The sequence below is a fragment of the Papio anubis genome, chromosome 13 (assembly GCF_008728515.1).
Source record: "Papio anubis isolate 15944 chromosome 13, Panubis1.0, whole genome shotgun sequence".
NCBI classification, from domain to species: Eukaryota; Metazoa; Chordata; class Mammalia; order Primates; family Cercopithecidae; genus Papio; species Papio anubis.
In genome coordinates, this window is record NC_044988.1 from 106,613,437 (window position 1) to 106,634,577 (window position 21,141).

The 21,141-nt window shown below is 55.9% G+C and overlaps 1 protein-coding gene across 1 annotated transcript in view; it reads right to left on the reverse strand.

The window, feature by feature from the left end:
• Nucleotides 1-356: 356 nt before the first annotated feature.
• Nucleotides 357-21,141, reverse strand: part of TRAF2 (TNF receptor associated factor 2) — a 31,108-nt gene continuing 10,323 nt past the window's right edge. The window contains 9 exon segments of the mRNA XM_031654737.1: nt 357-1,275; nt 3,366-3,442; nt 3,445-3,495; nt 4,566-4,583; nt 7,521-7,698; nt 8,218-8,499; nt 12,037-12,111; nt 18,458-18,532; nt 20,247-20,408. Coding sequence (XP_031510597.1) covers nt 1,057-1,275; nt 3,366-3,442; nt 3,445-3,495; nt 4,566-4,583; nt 7,521-7,698; nt 8,218-8,499; nt 12,037-12,111; nt 18,458-18,532; nt 20,247-20,408 — 1,137 coding nt within the window. The 3' untranslated portion in view covers nt 357-1,056.

A 21,141-nucleotide genomic window follows, 5' to 3' on the forward strand; every position in this document is an offset into this window, starting at 1 on the left:
TCGGTGCAGCCAGGATGCTCGGTGGAGCCTGTACACAGAGAGGCAGGACCAGGGCTGGCTCATCCTCATCCTGCTCTCACAGGAGTCCCTGGGGAGGCCCAGGAGAGGAGCTCGACAGGGAAGAACATTCCAGAAGAGGGAACACTGGGCTTCACCAAGGCTCCAGAAGAGAGAGCTTACAGCAGGTAAGGAACAGAGAGAACAGCTTGGCTAGCTAGAGAAGCAGGCAGGGGCCAAGCACCCTGTGGGGAGGGGTCTGTGAGAGGAGAGGAGGCCAGGAGGACCCCCAGAGGGTCACCACTGCCAAGGCTGGAAGCCGCAGGCAACCTGGAATCAAATGGATGCCACTGACCACAGAGATTTGAATGGTTTAATAACTGTCTCGTGAGCTCGATGGTGAGCTCTCACATTTCACCCGCAGGCTGTGCTGCGCACCCCCCACACAGTGGTCTGAGCAGAGGCAGCGTGGGACCAGACCCTCTCCCACAGCCGGCCTGGCCAAGGTGGCACAGACCAGAGCTCTGTGCAGACAAGCACCCAGGGGTCTAAGAACACTCCCTTCTCTCCAGGGGCCAGAGGGGAGAACCAAGCCGCTCGGCCCTCCTCGCTCTGGCCAGCAGGAGGCCCTTCTCCTGGAGCAGCCCTCCTCCTTTGTCATGCCCGAGGGACACAAGGTCATCCACTGCGCTCCTACTGCACGGGCACTGCTGGGATGTGCTCCCACACCACGTGTCCCCACCCAGGGCATCTCCCTTCACTGCACAAGACAGCAAGGGCAGCTTGTGCTGGGAAGCACCTGAAAACCCTCAGCCAATCCCACCACAGCCCTGGGCTAAGCCTATCTTCCAGGCCCCTCCACACAGTCTCTGAAATCTGAGGACTGGCTGGTGGCTCCTTCCCCCATTACAGTGAACTTGGCTGCAGGCCGACACCCTCCCAAGCGCCCAAGCGCGGCCCCTGCCCACTTGAACAGTGAGGCCCTGGCCCAGTGTGGTGGCCCCTCAGTGAGCCGGCTGTGCCTGGCTGCCCCCAACCCCCAGACACCAGGGGGGGCAGTTAGAGCCCTGTAAGGTCCACAATGGCCTTGATGAAGATGGCATCGTCCCGCACGTAGGAATTCTTGGCCTCCATCTTGGAGACGGGGCAGAAGAGGGGGCAGCCGCTTGCGATGTTCATGTCATTGACTGGCCTCTGAAAAGAGGACGAGGTCACGTCGGGCCTGAAGGCATCAATCACGTGCTCCCGGTTATTCTGGTCGAGCAGCATTAAGGTCACCTGGAGGAGAGAGCCCCAGGGAGGGGACACAGGTCTGTGGGCCATCTCGCTCTGGCTCCCGAGGGTCTGGACACCTGCAGGGCCACTAGCAGGAAGCCACAGGTGCCCATCCCAGGACCCAGGCCAGAAGCTGAGGCCCAGCTGAGACCACGTGGTGGGCGGCCTTGCTCCTGCTGCTGCGCCCCGGCTCCCCAGCCCTCCCCAGCCCCCGACATTCCGCTTCTCTCTGGGGAACCTGTGTCCATTCTGGCCTTTCCTGTCCACTGACATCTGGAGTCCTAGGCTAAAGCTTATCACTCCTGAACTTGAATTATTATGAGGAAAATACAAAAAATAATATATCCGGCAAAGACATTTTCTTGCCAAAGAGATCAGGAAGCAGCCATTGCCCACCCATGAGGAGCACTTTCCAGGGAGAACCTGAGCCTCTGTCGGGCCGTGAACCCGGATGCCCTGGGACAGATGAGCGCCCATGGGCCCTCCACACCCTCACCCCACCCAGCTCTGATCTGCCTCTGTCAGGCTGTGAACCTGAGCCTGCCTCTGTTGGGCTGTGAGCCTGGACAGAGGGCCCTCCACACCCTCACCCCGCCCAGCTCTGATCTTCCTGCTCCATAGCTATAGGGGGTGGGGGAAGTAGCAAGCCTGGGCCAAGTGTGGCAAAAGGAAGGGACCTTCTCATTCCAGCCTAGTCTCTGGATCTTCAGTTCTGCAACCAAAAATAGATTCTGATTTTCAAAATAGGCCGGGGCGGTGGCTCACGCCTACAATCCCAGCACTTTGGGACGCCGAGGCGGGCAGATCACGAGGTCAGGAGTTCAAGACCAGTGTGACAACATGGTGAAACCCCCGTCTCTACTAAAAATACAAAAATTAGCTTGGCATGGTGGTGGGCGCCTGTAGTCCCAGTTACTCAGGAGGCTGAGGCAGGAAAATCGCTTGAACCCGGGAGGCAGAGGTTGCAGTAAGCTGAGATCATACCACTGCACTCCAGCCTGGGCGACAGAGCAAGCCGCCGTCTTAAAAAAATATAAATAAATGACACCTCAGATGAAGAGGGCTCTGAAGCCGTGTTCCTTCCTCTGCATAGTCTCTCCAGGGCAGGGTTTTCAAACTACTGGTCCAGACGCCCATGAACATCTAGAGTCCTGGGCTAAAGCTGGGCACCCCTGAACTTGCATTATTTTGTACTTTGTCCTTTTGTTCATTTATTTTTTAGAGCCCGGTCTTGCTCTGTTGCACAGGCTGCAGTGCAGTGGCGTGATCTCAGCTCACTGCAGCCTCAACCTACTGGGCTCAAGCAATCCTCCTGCCTCAGCCTCCAAATAGCTGGGAATACAGGTGCACACCACCATGCATGGCTAATTTTTCTATTTTTTTTGTAGAGATGGGGTCTCACTATGTTGCCCAGGCTGATCTCAAACTCCTGGGGGTTCAGCAATCCTCCCACCTCAGCCTCCCAAAGTGCTGGGACCACAGGGATACTCCCCCACACTTGGCCTTGTGCTTTTTTTTTTTTTTTTTTGAGACGGAGTCTCGTTCTGTCGCCCAGGCTGGAGTGCAGTGGCTGGATCTCAGCTCGCTGCAAGCTCCGCCTCCCAGGTTTACGCCATTCTCCTGCCTCAGCCTCCCAAGTAGCTGGGACTACAGGTGCCCGCCACCTCGCCTGGCTAGTTTTTTTGGTATTTTTTAGTAGAGACGGGATTTCACCGTGTTGGCCAGGATGGTCTTGATCTCCTGACCTCGTGATCTGCCCGTCTCGGCCTCCCAAAGTGCTGGGATTATAGGCTTGAGCCACCGCGCCCGGCCGGCCTTGTGCTTTTTCTTAGTCATATTTATATTTATCTGACAGGTCAGGAAGCCAGTTGCTTGTGTCACGGACCAGTGCTCAGAAATCATGGAAACGACAGAAACTGCCAGAGCTCTCCACCGCGTGACACAGCACCACAGGATGACGTGCCTGCTGCAGACACCTGGTCCAGCGAACCCAAGCCACCCTGTCCTGCACAACCCTGCACCACAGAAGCTGCACTGCCCAGAGGGAATCTCAGGTGCGGCCCTCAGCAAAGCCTGTGGGGACGGCCTCACACCTTCTGGTTGAAGGGCCACCGCAGCAGGGCGTCATTCGGGCCCTTCATCACCACAAAGAAGAGGGACAGGTGTGTTCTCGCCCGGTGCCGTCGCCGTTCAGGTAGATACGCAGACACATCTTTGTAGCCACTCCTCGGGCAGGTGAAGGCTGTGGAGGCAAGAGGGATGCCTGGTAAGCTGACACTCGGGGCATGGGCAGCTTCCCAGTCTGGCTGCCCTCTCAGGGACAAAACACCCAACAAAAGAAACATTGAGGTTCTGGGGTGCAAAGGAAGTTTTTTCTCAAAGTATGCAGTTAGTTTCCAATGAAAATAAATTTCATTAAAAAGTAGGCTGGCTGCATGGCTCAAGCCTGTATCCCTTTCAGCACTTTGGGAGGCCGAGACGGGCGGATCACAGGTCAGGAGATCGAGACCATCCTGGCTAACACGCAGGAAAACCCCGCCTCTACTAAAAAATACAAAAATAGCCGGGCGCTGTGGCGGCGCCCGTAGTCCCAACTACTCGGGAGGCTGAGGCAGGAGAATGGCGTGAACCTCGAGATGGAGCCAGAGTGAGCTGAGATCCGCCACTGCACTCCAGCCTGGGCGGCAGACGGTAATTCAGCTCTCAAAAGTAGCCGGGCGCTGCGGTCTTCAAGCCTGTAATCCCAGCATTTTTGGGAGGCCGAGCACAGGCGGATCACGAGTCGGTGGAGACTGGCCACCACACCGGCTAACACGGTGAAACCGGCTCTACTAAAAATACAAAAAAACTAGCCGGGAGTGGTGGCGGCGCCTGTAGTCCCTGCTACTCGGGAGGCGAGCAGGAGAATGGCGAACCCGGAGGCGGAGCTGCAGTGAGCGAGATCCTGCCACTGCACTCCAGCCTGGCAAAAGAGCGAGACTTCCCCGCTTCAAAAAAAAAAAAAAAAAAAGTTGTAGTTAGGTGTAAAATTAGAAAAAGTTTTTTTTTTTTTTTTTTGAGATAGAGTCTCTGTTGCCCAGACCTAGAGGCACAATCTCGCTCACTGCAGGATCAAGTGATTTCTCCTGCCCTCAGCCTCTGAGTAGCTGAGATTATAGGTGCCCACCACACCTGGCTAATTTTATTTTTAGCAGAGATGGGATTTCACCATGTTGGTCAGGCTGGTCTCCAACTCCTGATCTCGAGGTGATCCACGATGTTGGCCTCCCAAAGTGCTGGGATTACAGGCGGACACCGCCTGGCCAGAAAAGCTTTTTTGAGGCGTGAGTCTCGCTTCAATCTCCCAGACTGGAGTGCAGTGGCGCATTCGTGCCTCCAGCAATGCGGTAAGCTCCGCCTCCCCGGTTCACCATTCTCCGGCCAGCCTCCTGGAGTAGCTGGGACCACAGGCTTCACCACCACACCCTCGCTAATTTTTGTATTTTGAGACGAGTCTCGCCTGTCACCCAGGCTGGAGCGTGCAGTGGTCGGATCTCTGCTCACTGCAGTTCGGCCCCGGCTTACGCCATTCTCCCTGCCTCAGCCTCCGAGTAGCTGGGACTACAGGCCACACCAGCCTCGGCTAGTTTTGTACTTTTAGTAGAGACGGGGTTTCACCTGTTAGCCAGGATGGTCTCGATCTCCTGACCTTTGTGATCCTACCTGCCTCTCGCCTCCCAAAGTGCTAGGATTACAGGCTTGAGCCACCGCCACTGCCTAATTTTTGTATTTTAGTACAGACGGGTTTCAACTGCAGTTAGCCAGGATGGTCTCTCGATCTCTTGACCTCATGATCCACCCGCCTTGGCCTCCCTCCCAAAGTGCTGGGATTGTTAGGTGTGAGCCACCTCATGCCCGCCCAGAAAAAGCATTTTAAGAATCCCAAATGTAACCCCCAAAACTTAAGAAGATGAGTAGAGGGCCGGGCGCAGGTCACGCCTGTAATCCCAGCACTTTGGGAGGCTGAGGTGGCAGATCACAAGTCAGGAGAACGAGACTATCCTGGCCAACATGGTGAAACCCTGTCTCTACTAAAAATAGCAAAATTACCGGGCCTGGTGGTGAACACCTGTAGTCCCAGCTACTTCTGGGAGGCTGAGGGGAGAATGGCGCGAACCGGAGGCGGAGCCTGCAGCCGAGATCACGCCACTGCACTCCAGCCTGGGGCACAGAGCTGCAGACCTGGCCTCAAAAAAAAAAAAAAAGATGAGTAGAGCAACACGGCAAGATCCACCAAATGCAGAGGTTGGGGCCTCGGCAGAGCTGCAGAGGGGAGCCCTGACTGGCCCAGGGCTTAGGGTGGGCCCCAAGCCTGCCTCAGAAGAGGCGCTTGCTAGAGTGAACCCCGAAACAAGCAGAGTCCACTTCCTTCCCACCCAACGAGACACAGACATGAATGACAGCCAGAACGCGGCAGAGGTGGCTTTCCAAGCCACATGACAGGACCCCGTGTGCACAGGTTTGAACACAGGGACCCCACTGTGGCAGCACCAGGACCAACCCTCCCCGTTCTTGTCCTCCACCGTGCGCCCTGGCCCATCCTCCCTGTCCTCTTCCTCCACGCGTGCCGCACACAAACTGGGTTCACCAGCATTGCTTAAAGCAGATGTTCCACACAAACAGGTCCTCCTGCCTGAGTACCGCCTCCGTGGCAGGGCCTCCAGAATCCTGACCCTTCACCTCACGCTTAGTACAGAGCTCCCAGCATATACAATCGGCTGAGCCAAGCAGCTGCAGAGGGAAGGTCGTCACCAGAAAGCAGTGCTGACCTTCACAGCCCTGGAGGAACAGGGCCACGCCCTGCAGGCTGCCCAGACTGTTCCCTCAAGTTCCCCCAAAACAATCTGTCATTTTTCCAGTCTCAACTCCGAGGAGAAAGAGAGTGTGGGTTTTGTTTCTGGTCCCTGCTGAAGGCCTTGTCAGGACGCACCACACAGACCACGGCGGCCCCTCCAGATGGCACTTGGGTCTCTTTCTGCCGGAGCACAAGAGCCACGGGCCCCGCTGCTCAGGGAGTGTCGCCAGCAGCGCTAGGCTCAATTCAAACAGGAAAGGTGCCGACAATGTCTCAGTCTCGATCCTAGAACCTAAGATTCTTTTTTTTTTTTTTGAGACGGAGTCTCTTCTGTCGCCTGGCTGGAGTGCAGTGGCCGGATCTCAGCTCACTGCAAGCTCTGCCTCCCGGTTCACGCTTTATTCTCCCGGCCCTCAGCCTCCCCAGTAGCTGGGACTACAGGCACCGCCACCACGCCCGGGTTAGTTTTTGCATTTTTTTAGTAGAGACGGGGTTTCACCGCGAGCTAGCTGGTGGGATGGTCTCTGCATCTCCTGGACTCGATCCGCCTGCCTCGCCTCCCCAAAGTGCTGGGATTACAGGCTTGAGCCACCAAGGCCCGCCCCTAGAACCCAAGATCTATCAGCAGGTTCACCACGCCAGTGTAAAAATCAAGCCCACGAGGGTGTTTTCTGAGCCACGTCAACAAAGGCCACAAAGGGAGTGCCTGAGCCGGGGATGAGACGATGGCTGGGGCCGCCACGAGGTCAGCCAGGGCCTCAAAGGACAGCAGAGGGGCCGCCTCTGTACTGCAGTGCCCGGAAGCATAGTCCTGGCAGGAGCTTGTGGCTGGGCGGCCACCACACAGCCCCTCTCCAGCAGTGCCCTCCAGGGGAGACCCCACGGGCACCCTCTCAAGAGAACTCATAGTTGGGGAAAAAAAAGGGAGTGTGAGAAACACCCTCCCTGAGCTCCGTGTGGAAACTGAACCTGGGAGGGGTCAGACTAGCTCGGCCTCAAGGCCCTGGGAGCCATGTCCCACCCCCATGGCTACCCCCACCCGTCTGGTCTTCCTGGGAGCTGGGATCAGGCAGGAGAGCCTGTTGATGTAATGTCTGCTTTAGAGCCGTGTGCCAGAGGACCAGGCTGTGGGTGACGAGGGGCACACCCCGAGGGCAGGCAAAGCAGGAGGGCAGGCAAAGCAGGAGGGCAGCCAGCCTGACCCCCCACCCCCGATCCTTACCCAAGGGCACCCACTGGCCAGCCCATATTTGGCTGCCCCACTCGCTGCTCAGGCAGGCACAGTCGCTCCCGGTATCACTGGGGGTCGTATCTCAGCCTCCCTTGGGAGCCGTCCCATGTGGTCACAGGGGTGAGAGGACCCAGGTGCCACGTAAACAGCAGCTGCAGTGAGGTGGGGGTCTTAGAACCACACCTGGGGAGAAGATGGCGGGTGTGCGGCCGGCCACAGCTTCCTGGCGCTTCCTGGCGAAGTCTGAGATCTTCCAGATGAAGACCCCATCATAGGTGGATGCCTCCATCTCCAAGACCTTCTGCTCCAGGTCAGCCATCGCCAGGTCCTTGAGGCCAATGCTCCTCTCCAGCTGCTGCACCTGCCGGGCGCCAAGACCACCTTCTCTCTTACCGGAGGGGTGTGGCATGAGCCCGCCTCCCACACCCACCGATCTCCAGCAGGACAGTGGTCCTGGGCACCCCTGGGCTCCGTGTTTCTCAAGTCCACTCCCTGCACACAAGAACCCAACCCCACCCTGGCCAAGAGGGGGTGGCTCCAAGTCCACACAGAAGCTCCTGGCCAGCAAGCCTGCTCAGAAGCCACACCAGGCCTTGCACATCCCCATGGCTGGGACTCTGTCCTCCCATCAGAGAGAGGAGGCTCCCGCCCACGGCCTGGTCTCTATGACCTTCCAGGGTTTGGGTCCCTCAGAGAACAGGACTCAGAAACGAAGGGGGCCAGAGCCTTCCATAGAAACCACGCTGGACTGGGGTTTGCAGATGGACTTCTACACTGTCTAGGCTCTAAAGCTCCAGGACCTGCTAGAACCTGCTGGGGTGCAGACACCATCCCCCTTTACACTGTCCTCCTCATGGCTGGCTGCCCACCAGGCACAGACCTTGTTACTCAGGGCTTCAATCCTGTCTTGGTCCAGCCGGTGCTGCCGGCTGCAGGCCTCGGCAGTCATGGCCACCCTCTCCACCTCCCGGTTCAGGACGCAGACAATGTTCTCAAAAGTGGCCGTCTTCTTCTCCAGGTTCTCGCACCTCTGCAGGAGCTCTGACCCCACATGGCTCTGGTCTCCCAAGAGAGGCTTTGCCTCCAGCACCGAGCTCAGGAGCATGGCCAGGTGCTCCCGCAGCCACTGTGCCTCGTGCTCTTGCTGTTTCTCACCCTCCACCTGCAGACACAGGGCAGGGAGGCTGCTGGCTCCACCCACCATTCAGCTCCCACCCAGGGACGGCCACCAAGACGCGGGCCTTAGAGCTGAGGAGACAGGCCAGAGTCTGAGATAGGGATGCCTGGGTGGCCTGGCCATGGCTGATCCTTCTTGTGCATGACAAACTGAAAGTCAGGTATGTTTAAAGAATATGAAGCTTGCTATAGACCTTAGTTGCAGCCAGGCACAGCAGCTAGCAACTGTGATTCTAGCACTTCAGAAGGCCAAAGCGGGAGGATCATTTGGGCCCAGGAGTTGGAGACTAGCTGGGGCAACATGGCGAAAACCCACGTCTACGAAATTTTTTTAAAATGAGCCGGGCATGGTGGTGTGTGCCAGTAGTTCCAGCTACTCTGGAGGCTGAGGTGGGAGGATCGCTTGAGCCCAGAAGGGTGAAGCTGCAGTGAGCTGAGATCATACTACTGCATCTCTGCCTGGCTGACACAGTGAAACCCTGTTTGGAAGAAAAGAAAAAAGGGACGGGACGAGACGAAGGGAAGAAGGCGAGGGGAAGGGAGAGGGGGAGGGACAGAAAGGAAAAGAAAAGAAAAATAAAAGCAGCACACCATTTTTTAAAAAGCGACTCACGACCAGGCACGGTGGCTCATGCCTGTAATCCCAGCACTTTGGGAGGCCAAGGTGGGAGGATCACCTGAGGTGGGGAGTTTGAGACCAACCTGACCAACATGGAGAAACTCTGTCTCTAATAAAAATACAAAATTAGCCAGGCGTGGTGGTGCACGCCTGTAATCCCCGCTACTCGGGAGGCTGAGGCAGGAGAATTGCTTGAACCCGGGAGGTGGAGGTTGCGGTGAGCCGAGATGGCACCATTGCACTCCAGCCTGGGCAACAAGAGCGAAACTCTGTCTCAAAAAAAAAAAAAACCCTACCCACAAGTTCCAGACAAGGCTGGCCAACGTGGTGAAACCCTGTCTCTACTAAAGATACAAAAATTAGCCAGGCATGGTGGCGCATGTCTGTAATCCCCGCTACTTGGGAGCCTGAGTCAGGAGAACTGCTTGAACCTAGGAGAGGGAGGCTGCAGTGAGCCGAGATGGTGCCACTGCACTTCCAGCCTGGGCGACAGAGTAAACTCTGTTTCAAAAATAAATAAATAAATATAAAAATAGGCCAGGCGCGGTGGCTCACACCTGTAATCCCAGTACTTTGGGAGGCTGAGGTGGTCAGATCACCTGAGGTCAGGAGTTTGAGACCAGCCTGGCCAACATGGCGAAACCCCATCTCTACTAAAAATACAAAAATTAGCTGGGCCTGGTGGTGTGTGCTTGTAACCCCAGCTTCCTGGGAGGCTGAGGCAGGAGAACACTTGAACCCGGGAGGCGGAGGTTGCAGTGAGTCGAGATGGCGCCACTGCACTCCAGCCTGGGTGACAGAGCGAGACTCTGTCTCTAAAATAAAATAAAATAAAATAAAACTAAAAAGCTACCCACAGGGGGAAGGTGAAGGGGTGGAAATTAGGCTGCCTTAAACATACCTCATTTTACAGACCTGACTTTGCAATTAAATTATTTTCAAATTTCCGCAACAAAATTTAAAAACAAGCCAGGCGTGGTCATGCCTGTAATCCCAGCACTTTAGGAGGCTGAGGTGGGTGGATCACTTGAGGTCAGGAGTTCGAGACCAGCCTGGGCAACATGGTGAAACCTTGTCTCTACTGAAAATACAAAACTTAGCTGGGCGTGGTGGTGCACAGCTGTGATCACAGCTACTTGGGTCTTTCATCACCTACTTGGGAGGCAGAGGCACAAGAATTGTTTGAACCCAGGAGGCAGAGGCTGCAGTGAACTGAGATCATGCCACTGCACTCCAGCCTGGGCGAGAAAGCAAGACTCAGCCTCAAAAATAATAATAATAATAAAAAATAAATAAATAAGGAAGACACTCTTAAAAAAATCACAGTAAAAGAAACAAATGGACTTACATGTACACCCAGCTAGAGGCACAGCCACCCAGAGAGCAGAAGGGCACTCAAAAGACAAACAGCTGGACGAGAGCTCGCCCTGCATCTGCTCAGAGACCGGTGCCGCTGGGACCACGCCGTGTGCGGCATGGAAAAAGCAGGTCCTGGCTGAGCCTGGGGTGGGCGCCAGCATGGGGAGACCCTTTGTGCAAACGGGAAGCGAGCATCGCCACAGACTCATGCTGTGTTCACTCTCATTCCTCAACACCAAAAGGCCCAGAAACAAGGAGCACAGTGGCGGCAGCGAGCACCACTGAGGCCCAGGTGGTCTCTAAACAACCTCCCGCACGGGAAGCCCGGGCTCCCTGGAGATGGCAGATGCCAGGTCGGAGCGGGAAACAGACCGGAACACGGAGAGGAGAAGACTATCCAACGCAGACAAAGAAAATGGTCCTCTTCACCGTTATTAGGAAGAAAACACAATACCTAAGGCCACACAGAATCAAGTCAGCAACTGACTCTACTACAAATACCGTCAAGGCATCCCTGTCTCCAAGCAGGGAAGGTGCCCGCCCAGCGAGCTGGCCAGGGGAGGGTCTGCACCCACGGCCTGCCCCTCTCCATCCATCAGGCACACACCTCAGCTGGGGGCCACCTCTGGGCCCAGCACTCCTCGAGGGTCCTGAGCTCAAGGAGCTCCTGTTGTACAGGACAAGACGGACAAGAGAGAGACATGAGGTGCTGGCGACAGAGGGCCAGAGTCTGCAGGGGTGGAGCAGGGGGGTCCACCCGGAGAGACCCAGGCGCCTGGCCATTGTGCCAGTGTCCAAGTGCCTGGGGTGGGCACAAGTGGGCATGCCCAAGAAAGCTCAGGCCCAGCGAGCAGGGCAGAGGAGATAGCCGAAGGGAGGGAAAGATCACAGGAACAGGCCGCTCTGAATGAGAAGCCGTGAGGAAGAGCTGTGATTGATTTCCAATTGTGAACAGGCCAGAGTGGAAAAGAACGGGGGTCCCATAAGCGCCTGAGCCTGGGTCCCAGTGAGAGATGAGGACGACGTGGACAGGGCAGTGACGGCTGGGGGGATGGGGGGTCCAGGTGTCCAGGAACCATTTGAGGGCAGACGAGATCTCTGTCAGCCTGAACATGAAGTGTAAGGCGAGAGGAGGGGCCCGAGTGCCTGCTGGTGGCAGAGGGCTTGGCGAGAGCCGCTGGGTTAGATGCTGCCCTTTTCTGTGTGAGATGGGGGCAGGGAGACGGCAGCCAAGAAGTGGTCGTGGCGAGCTGGCCGGGTACATATGAGATGTGCACTCAACACCCAGGGAGGCTCAAGGCGACAGGTGGGCACATGCATTGGGCATTCTCAGAGACAGGTGGCAGTCAAAGTCAGGCACTACAACGCCACCAGGAGGATGGGAGTGGACAGGGCTGCCAGCCCAGAGACCAAGCTGGGGACACTCAGACAGCTGGGGTGGGAGGCAGTGCTGCAGAGGAGGCTGAGGAGCAGCCGGAAGGAACCCAGGAAGCACTGGGCTGGAGGCAGTGAAGACCACGCCCAACCTCAGACCCCCAGACTCACCGTCTCGAGGCAGCCGATGGCGTGGAATCTGCAAGGGACTCGACACTTGCCACAAGTCTTGACGTGGTCCTGAAACTACAAGGGAATGGCGTCAGAGTGCCACCTTTCTCTGTTCTGATGCATTTCAGTACTTCCACACAGACCACGGTGATTTACACAGAAGGTTACATGACCTGCCCCGCTGGCCTCTTCACTCTCACACCGAATGAAACCCAACAGCCCATTTCCAAAGCAACATGTGCACACACCCGTGCACACACCTGTGCGAACATGCACACTGTGCCAGTAACTGAGATGGGCAAGTGTTTCGGGACACCTGTGGAGACCGCAGCTTGTGTGTCACATGGCACGCCTGTCCTTCTATCACAGTCCACAGGACATGCAGTGCTGAGGCCCCAGGGCCTAGGTTCAAAACCCAGAGTCAAACACCCACTGCTCACCTGGTGCGCGGTGGTGCAGGATGACACAGACACAACATGAAGCAAAACGTAAAATCCAGAAAGGGGCCAAGGGCACACAGACACTCACGTATGACACGAGCATGGAACCAGGGAAGAAACAGAGCCCAGCACTGTGGTGTCTGACTTTTTGGAGTCCTGAGATGCGGGGAACAGCTGTCGAACCGGGGAAGAAACAGAGCCCAGCACTGTGGTGTCTGACACCGGTCTAAGGACGCGGGAACAGCTGTCGAACCAGGGAAGAAACAGAGCCCAGCACTGTGGTGTCTGATACCGGTCTAAGGATGCGGGAACAGCCCAAGGAAAAACATGAAACCCAAGTCCCTCCTCCATTTCCCAGGTGACATGGCAGGTGTGTCGCAGCCCTGGGTGTGAGAAAATCAAACGCACAAACATCAGACGCAGCACAGGATTCCCACATACCTGGGACGAGGGAAACAGCCCTAACTGTGAATCAGTTTCCAGAAACAATAACATAAGAACCTTGCACAATTCCCCCCAAAACAAACAAAAAACCAGAAACACCATTAAGTGGGCAGGAGTCATAAACAGCAAGAGAAGTACAGATGTGCTCGGTCACACCACAGCTTGGGAAGTGCCCGTCAGAAGCCCCTTGCCACCCAAAGGAGGTTGGTCTCAGGGTCCCTGAAACCCAAGGATGCTCGTCCCTGATGGAAGACGGCAGAGTGTTTGCACAGAGCCTAAGCACACCCTTCCTTATACCTTAAATCAGCTCTTGGTGACTCACGACCAATACAACGTGAACGCTGTGTCAATAAAAAAATCCACGCATATTCAGTGCATTTTTCCCTGAACATTTCCAGTCTACGGTTGGCTGGATCCACGGCGTGGACCTGCGACACAGAGGACTGATGTGCTTCTCACACGTCACAGTGGCAACGGTGCTCCCACAATGCTTATGGAAATGCAAATTTCCAAACTGCCGCACAGCGCTGCGGACGGGGGCCTGACACGTTTCCCTGTGAGGTCTCAGAATGCACTTTTTTTTTTGCAGTTTTCGCTTTGGTGCCATGTAACCATTTTACAAAATTACAAAACCTTTTTTTTTTTTTTGAGACAGAGTTTCTCTCTTGTTGCCCAGGCTGGAGTATAATGGCACGATTTCAGCTCACTGCAACCTCTGCCTACCAGGTTCAAGCGATTCTCCTGCCTCAGCCTCCCGAGTAGCTGGAATTACAGGCATGCACCACCACGCCTGGTTAATTTTTGTATTTTTAGTAGAGACGGGGTTTCACAATGTTGGTCAGGCTGGTCTCGAAATCCTGACCTCAGGTGATTCTCCCACCTCGGTCTCCCAAAGTGCTGGGATTACAGGCATGAGCCGCTGCACCCAGCCCTTTTTTTGGGGGGGAGGCGGGGGGGGCGGGGACAGAGTTTCGCTCTTGTTGCCCAGGCTGGAGTGCAGTGGCTTGATCTCAGCTCACCACAACCTCTGCCTCCGAGGTTCAAGCAATTCTCCTGCTTCAGCCTCCCGAATAGCTGGGATTACAGGCATGTGCCACCAAACCCAACTAATTTTGTATTTTTAGTAGAGACAGGGTTTCTGCATTTTGGTCAGGCTGGTCTCAAACTCCTGAACTCAGGTGATCCACTCACCTCCGCCTCTCAAAGTGCTGGGATAACAGGTGTGAGTCACCGCGCCCAGCCTTTTTTTCTTTTTTAAGAGCAATCTTTAAAACTCAAAAGCAAAATGAAACAAATGTGCCTCCGTGGCATACTGAGACAGCCGCCTGCCCAGAGATGCTGCTTCGAATGACTTATCACACAGCAACTCAGTACAGACTCTAAAAGCAAAGAGAACTAGAAAGAGGACTTCGTCATCATATAATTCGCCACGGATCACAGTCAGTGCTACTGACACTGTTCTTATGTACAGCAATGTCAACAGGAACCATGACTTTCTGTAGAAAGGAGACAGCAACATGGAAGTTGGGTAAGAATCTGAAATGCAAACATCAGTGTGAACCCACAATGTATTTTCTCTTAAAATAAAGCAAGGATCCCTGTGCTGTCACTGAAGTATTTTCGGATGAAACACTGGGCTGCGGGAAGAAGTGGAGGCAGGAATGAAACAGAACGGGCACTGGACACCCCCCATCTTGAGCCTCAGCAGGGCCCCAAGTTCTAACGCGCTCTCTTTTCTCTGTCCAGGCTCCGAAATTCCCACCACCGGAAGCTGAAGGAGAAGAGGCCAGGAATCCGGCGTGTGTGCAGCACGCTGGGAATGGGGGTGGGAGCGCCTAGGGAGGGGAGGTGTGAGAGAAGGCGCTGCTGGAAACGAGGAGAGACAAGTCCCCCCAGGCTGCCCACCTGGGCCATCCACGGAGCTGAAAGCCAGCTGGGTGCCTGGCCTCTGTAAGCCTCAATTTCCTCATCTGATAAAGGGTGCCCTAGGGTTCCTGTGAGGGCAGGAGGACAACCCCCAGGCCCCCAGGAAACGCTAAACACCGCCAGCCCGTGGTTCCTGCCAGTGTCATCATGAAGGGGCAAACACTTCATCAAACAAAAGGTGCCCGTGACCACCGAGGCTTCTGGGCTGTTCAGCCATGAGGCCCAGGCCCACTTCTGTCCAGCGAGCCCCACAGGCCAGCCTTCAAGGGACCAGGTCCCAACACACACCGCCCCATGCTTGGCTCAGCCCTGCACATGTACCAGGCAGCGGTGAGGAACCCAACCAAGCCCTGGGAGCGTGGTCACCAAGAGAGGCTCCAGCAAAACCAGCAAAGATGGAGAGGAGGGGCTGGGAGGACGAGACACAGCCTGAAGGGAGGCAGCTCTAGTGCCTCTGCACAGCTCTGACTGATAGATAGCAGACCAATAGTTTACCTCATCAAAGAACAAAAGCAAATCTTTAAAAAACCTCACATTTTAAAAGAGCCCGAAGCAAATGAACTACATACCACATCTAACATAAACTCAAAGAAAAAATGTATTCCAATTGACCTCAGAACATGGTATGTGGACCCTACGTCTTGGTAAGATGTACTTCCAAGAACAAAAAGAGCTGTGAAGAAACAGGTGGCCTCATCACCAGAAGTCACGTTGCTGGTTTTTGTTTATTGTTTTTTTGAGATGGAGTCTCACTCTGCGGCCCAGGCTGGAGTGCACTGGTGCGATCTTGGCTTATAGCAACCTGTGCCTCCCGGGTTCAAGTGATTCTCCTGTCTCAGCTTCCCAAGTAGCTGGGATTACAGGAGTGCCTGTGCCACCACACCTGGCTAATTTTTGTATTTTTAATAGAGAAGTGGTTTTGCCACGTTGGCCAGGCTGGTTTTGATCTCCTGACCTCAGGTGATCCACCAGCCTTGGCCTCCCAAAGTGCTGGGACTGCAGGCGTGAGCTACCACACCCGGCCTTGCCTTCTTTTTTTAGATAGGCTTTCACTCTGTCACCCAGGCTGGAGTGCAGTGGTGTGATCTCAGTTCACTGCAACCTCCACCTCCTGGGTTCAAGTAATTTTCGCACCTCAGCCTCCCAAGGAGCTGGGACTAGAGATGTGCAACACAATGCCCAGCTAATTTTTGTATTTTCAGTAGAGACGGAGTTTCACCATGTTGGCCGGGCTGGTCTCGAACTGGCCTCAAGTGATCCTCCCGCCTCAGTCTCCCAAAGTGCTGGGATTACAGGCATGAGCTACCACGCTCAGCAGGTATTTTTAATTTTAAACCTACTCTATATACAACATAAAGCAAATATGTTACCAGTGTTAGGAACCAAGATTTGCAACATTAAAAAAAGATAAGAAAGGCCGGGCACAGTGGCTCACACCTGTAATCCCAGCAGTTTGGGAGGCCGAGGTGGGTGGATCACGAGGTCAGGAGTTCAAGACCAGCCTGGCCAAGGTGGTAAAACCCTGTCTCTACTAAAAATATAAAAACTAGCTGGGCTGTGAGGGTAGGTGCTGGTAATCCCAGATACTCAGGAGGGTGAGGAACGCCGAACCCGGGAGGCAGCCAAAGTGAGCCGAGATTGCGCCTGCACGCACCTCCAGCCTGGCGAGCTGGTGACTCATCTCAAAAAGCGCTGGCGCTGTGGCTCCAAGCCTGTAATCCCAGCACTTTAGAGGCCTTGAAGGATCACGCAGGTCAGAGATCGCAAGACCATCCCGGGATAACACGGGTAAACCCCGCCTCCACCAAAAATACAAAAACCAGTCAAGTGAGGGCGGGCGATGCCTGTAGTCCCAGCTACTCGAGGCTGAGGCAGGAGAATGGCTGTGAACTCCAGGAGGCGGAGCTTGGTGAGCTGGAGATCCGCCACTGCACTCCAGCCTGAGCGACAGAGCGAGACCTCACTCAAAAAAAAAAAAAAAAAAAAAAAGAAGAAAAAAAGGGCCAGACAGCGGGTTCATTGGCCTGTAATCCCAGCACTTTGGGAGGTGCCGACGCTGGTGACTGGGCCCCAGGTCAGAGATTGAGACCATCCTGGCCAACATGGTGAAACCCCATCTGTACCAAAAATACAAAAACAAAATTAGCTGGGCGTGGTGGTGGGCATTTATAGTCCAAACTACTCGGGAGGCTGAGGCAGGAGAATGGTGTGAACCTGGGAGGCAGAGCTTGCAGTGAGCCGCGATCTCGCCACTGCACTTCAGCCTGGGCGACACAGCGAGACTCTGTCTCAAAAAAAAAAAAAGATGGGATGAAAATGCACCATGCGCATAGAAAGCCACATGTTCACAGTGATGGGGACAAAGTCCACCAGACACCGCTGCGCTGCCTGGGCGACCGTCTTCGTCTTTCACTCTGGAAACAAAGTCTCAAGGAAAGAATCACCTCCTGACTCCTCCGTAAACCCCCTCAGGACAGACAAGGGCTGACGCAGACCAGGGCATGCACAGAGGGCACCTCTCAGGAGCACCTCCAGGCCCCACCAGCAGGAGACACAGCCTTGCAGACACGGGCCCCAGGCGGGCGTCCTGGCCTCTGAAGGGGGCATGGCAGCAGCCACAGCCTCTATGGCGCTCCGACGAGACAAACCCCCCATCAAGCTTCGAGTATGAGCTTCAGTCTCCAGGCGAAGGGAAAAGACGCTTTCAGACAGCGCTTGGCCAAGCTCACAGTGTGGGACATTTCACAGACAAGTGGACAGAGGTGAGGAGACAGCCCTGTCCCGTCCCCCAGCCCCACCCGTTTCAGGGCTTGGGCTGTGACCTGTATTTAAACAGAAGCAAACCAGAAAGACAGGCACACACCTATCGGGCTGAGCTTCTGGGCGGGCCCGGGCAGCCTGACCCCTCCTGTGGCTGCCCAGATGGGGACTGCCACCTGCGAGGCCTCCACATCTGACCTCTGACACACGGAGCAGGTGCCACCTCCCCTTCCAGAGCTTCAGCCTCTCTGGATGAGCTACCCTCACCTCCAATAAGGGAGGCAGTCTGGGAAAACGCCTCCATGTGTATTATTTCCCAGCTTCCCTTCCTAAAGGTGTCATCTGCAGCAGTTAACTCTCAACTGGGCGAGAAGCCATTTTCCTGACACAGTAAGGATGCCAGGGACGAGGTTCTGCCAGGCAAGGCACCAACATTTCACTGCTGTGGCGGCAGACCAGACTAGGGCGCCCAGTCTCCACCCCGGCTGCTTGCTGCAAACACTCAGTATCAAAGTCAGTACCAACATTTCTCATAAGCAGCACATGGAGGGCTATGAGAACTTTAATGTTTCATTTTCAGGATAACTGGGAAGTGACTTGCCCAAAAGTAAGCAGCTGTGTACACTGGAGGATGAAGAAGAGGGCTCAGGACTCAGCCACCTGGCCCCCAGTCCACTCAGGAGAGCAGCCGCCACCATGAACGCATCCATGACCCAACGTTACGGGGCTTTGCACTGCAGTTCCTTTGGGCACAAAGGTCATAACCTGCCCCACCCCCCACCCCACGGGACCCTCACGGCCAACACATGGGCCCCGCCCCGCGGTCCTCAGAGGACATGAAGGACACTCACCTTCTCCCGGGGGATCTTTTTCTTGCCGCAGCCATCACAAGTCAAGGGGAACTTGGGGCAGACCTCGTGGTGCGCCTTCAAAAGAAGCGATCAGGAGCATGAGGCTGGACGCCAAAGCCAGGCATGGGTGGCAAGTGGGGGTGGAGGGTGGCACACAGTGCTTGGGCTGGGTAGCGCTGAGGGGCTGCAGGAGCACGTGGTCACCCTCGAGCCTCGCAGGACGGTGCTCCTCCCGGGCAGGATCCTGCCAGCACCACCCAGGAGCCTTGGAGATCTTAACGTTTTGTTTGTTCTGCCAGCTCCAGGGCAATGCGAGGGAGACCCAAGCCACCAGAGGAGATTCGGAAGCCACGTGAAACAAAGGCCCCTGTGGAGATGGGGAAACGCTGCTCCCGCCAGGAGGGGAGGCCGGCAGGAGGGTCTGGCGGATGGACTGGGCTGGCTGCGTGCGGGACGTCTCCAAGATAGACCCTGATGTGCCGCTGCGGAGGGCCTGGCGCCCCAGATGTGTTCTGGTCAGGCCCGTCCGTCCATCTGACAGTTTACACGGAAGTGGGGACGGGTCAGCGAAGTGGGGCTCCTGAAGTACAAGAGCCCAGGAAAAAAGATGCCATGGGCCCCAGAGGCAGGGAGAGACCCGGAGATATTTCCACCAAAGGCAGGAACCCTGTGTGGATCGTGATCCACATATACCAAGGCAAAGACAGACAACAGGGACGCAGACACAGGCTGCAGGCCGTGTGGACAGTCACAGCTACAGCTCAGACACGGCGCTAGCCACTGTAGCTCTGTGCACCGCAGAAGTGTGTTCTCACCAACGCTTCGGGGAAACACGAAGTCACACTTGAGCAACTGTCTCGGGGGCAACGCCCAGGCCTGGCGAGGATGGACACATACCCACTGCTGCACTCTCTACCTGATGCATTTAGACTTTTCTAAGACAAAAATGCTTTTCTTTTGTAACTTTTTTCCTTTTTTTTTGAGACGGAGTCTCACTCTGTTGCCCAGGTTAGTGTGCAGTGGCGCGATCTCAGCTCACTGCAACCTCTGCCTCCTGGGTTCAAGCAATTCTCCTGCCTCAGCCTCCCGAGTAGCTGGGATTACAGGCACTCGCCACCATGCCTGGCTAATTTTTTTTTTCTTTTGTGACAGAGTCTCGCTCTGTCACCCAGGCTGGAGTGCAGTGGCGCAATCTTGGCTCACTGCAAGCTCCGCCTCCCAGGTTCACACCATTCTTCAGCCTCAGCAGCCTCAGCCTCCCGAGTAGCTGGGACTACAAGTGCCCACCACCATGCCTGGCTAATTTTTTTTGTATTTTTAGTAGAAACGAGGTGTCACCGTGTTAGCTAGGATGGTCTCGATCTCCTGACCTCGTGATCTGCCCCCCTCAGGCTCCGAAAGTGCTGGGATCACAGGCGTGAGCCACCGTGCCTGGCCACGTCTGGCTGATTTTTTGTGTTTTTAGTAAAGAAAGGGTTTCACCATGTTGGCCAGGCTGGTCTCAAACTCCTGACCTTGTGATCCACCCGCCTCAGCCTCCCAAAGCACTGGGATGACAGGCATGAGCCACCGCGCCCAGCTTACAAAAATGTTTTTGAAAGGCCTCGGCATTAACTTTACACCCATTCCCAGTTCTGCCAAGAAACATCCACCTGCATGTCTCCAGGGAAAGGGCCGAGGCGGGGAACGAGTGCAAAGGGGTCAACGCAGCCCCAGTGGCCAGCACGCAGCTCCCCAGCTCAGCCCCGCACGGCTGCAGTCACACAGGTTGCTGCTCCACCGCACGCACCTTCCCGTCTGCCCCGCAGCAGGGCGCCCGGCAATGCCGGCAGCTCAGGCTTCTCTCTGGGCACTCGTGCTCCAGGTGGCGCTCCTTTTCACCCAGGCGGACCAGGCCTTTGCATGCAGGACATTCGGTCAGCATGAGCGGGCAGCGGCCTTCGTGGCAGCTCTGGCAACAAAAGGAGAAAGTGTCAGTAGAACTCGCGTGGGACATTCAGGCGGCCACAGCTTCACCCGAGGACACCAGGTGATATAATGCCGGTTTGGTGTCTGCATGCGGGTCCTGGGTGCCATCCTCCCCGCCTGTCCTGGGGGCCACCCTCTGCAGGTAGCTCTCAGGGCTCCCACAGGTGGGACGGCAGGAGGAGATTGGTGCGTCCTCGTCTCCACTCTCTCCGCCCCACCCTGAGCTGAGGGGATGCTCTGCCACGGGGGTCTCTGTGTGGATGCCTCGTCACCGCCAGGCTCCCCTATCTGCCCCCTAAAACAGCCAAGTGCACAATCCCTGCTCGGCACCAGCGGGTCCCTGCCACACACACCAGCTCCTAACCGAGAAAGCAGGCCACGCTCTTGCTCTGATGACCAAGCACAACACGGTCCAAGCTGAGTCTTGCCAGTCCCAGCCCCATCCTCACTGTAGGCGGGAGGTGTGAAGGGACAGGGAACACGCACAGGAGATAGCATGAGGGCAGGTGGCCTCTGCCTCCAGCACCAGGAAGCCAGCAAAGGCCTGAGGCACAAGCCCACCAGGCCAAGGTGCCAGGAGCTAGGCCTGGGACAGGCTGGTTCTAGCTGCACAGCACATGCATTGGAAAGGGCCTAAGCTACAAGGAAGACAGGCGAGGGCCAGTGACACACAGGAAGGTCACTCAGGAGCCCACGCATTCCCACACACTGAGCCA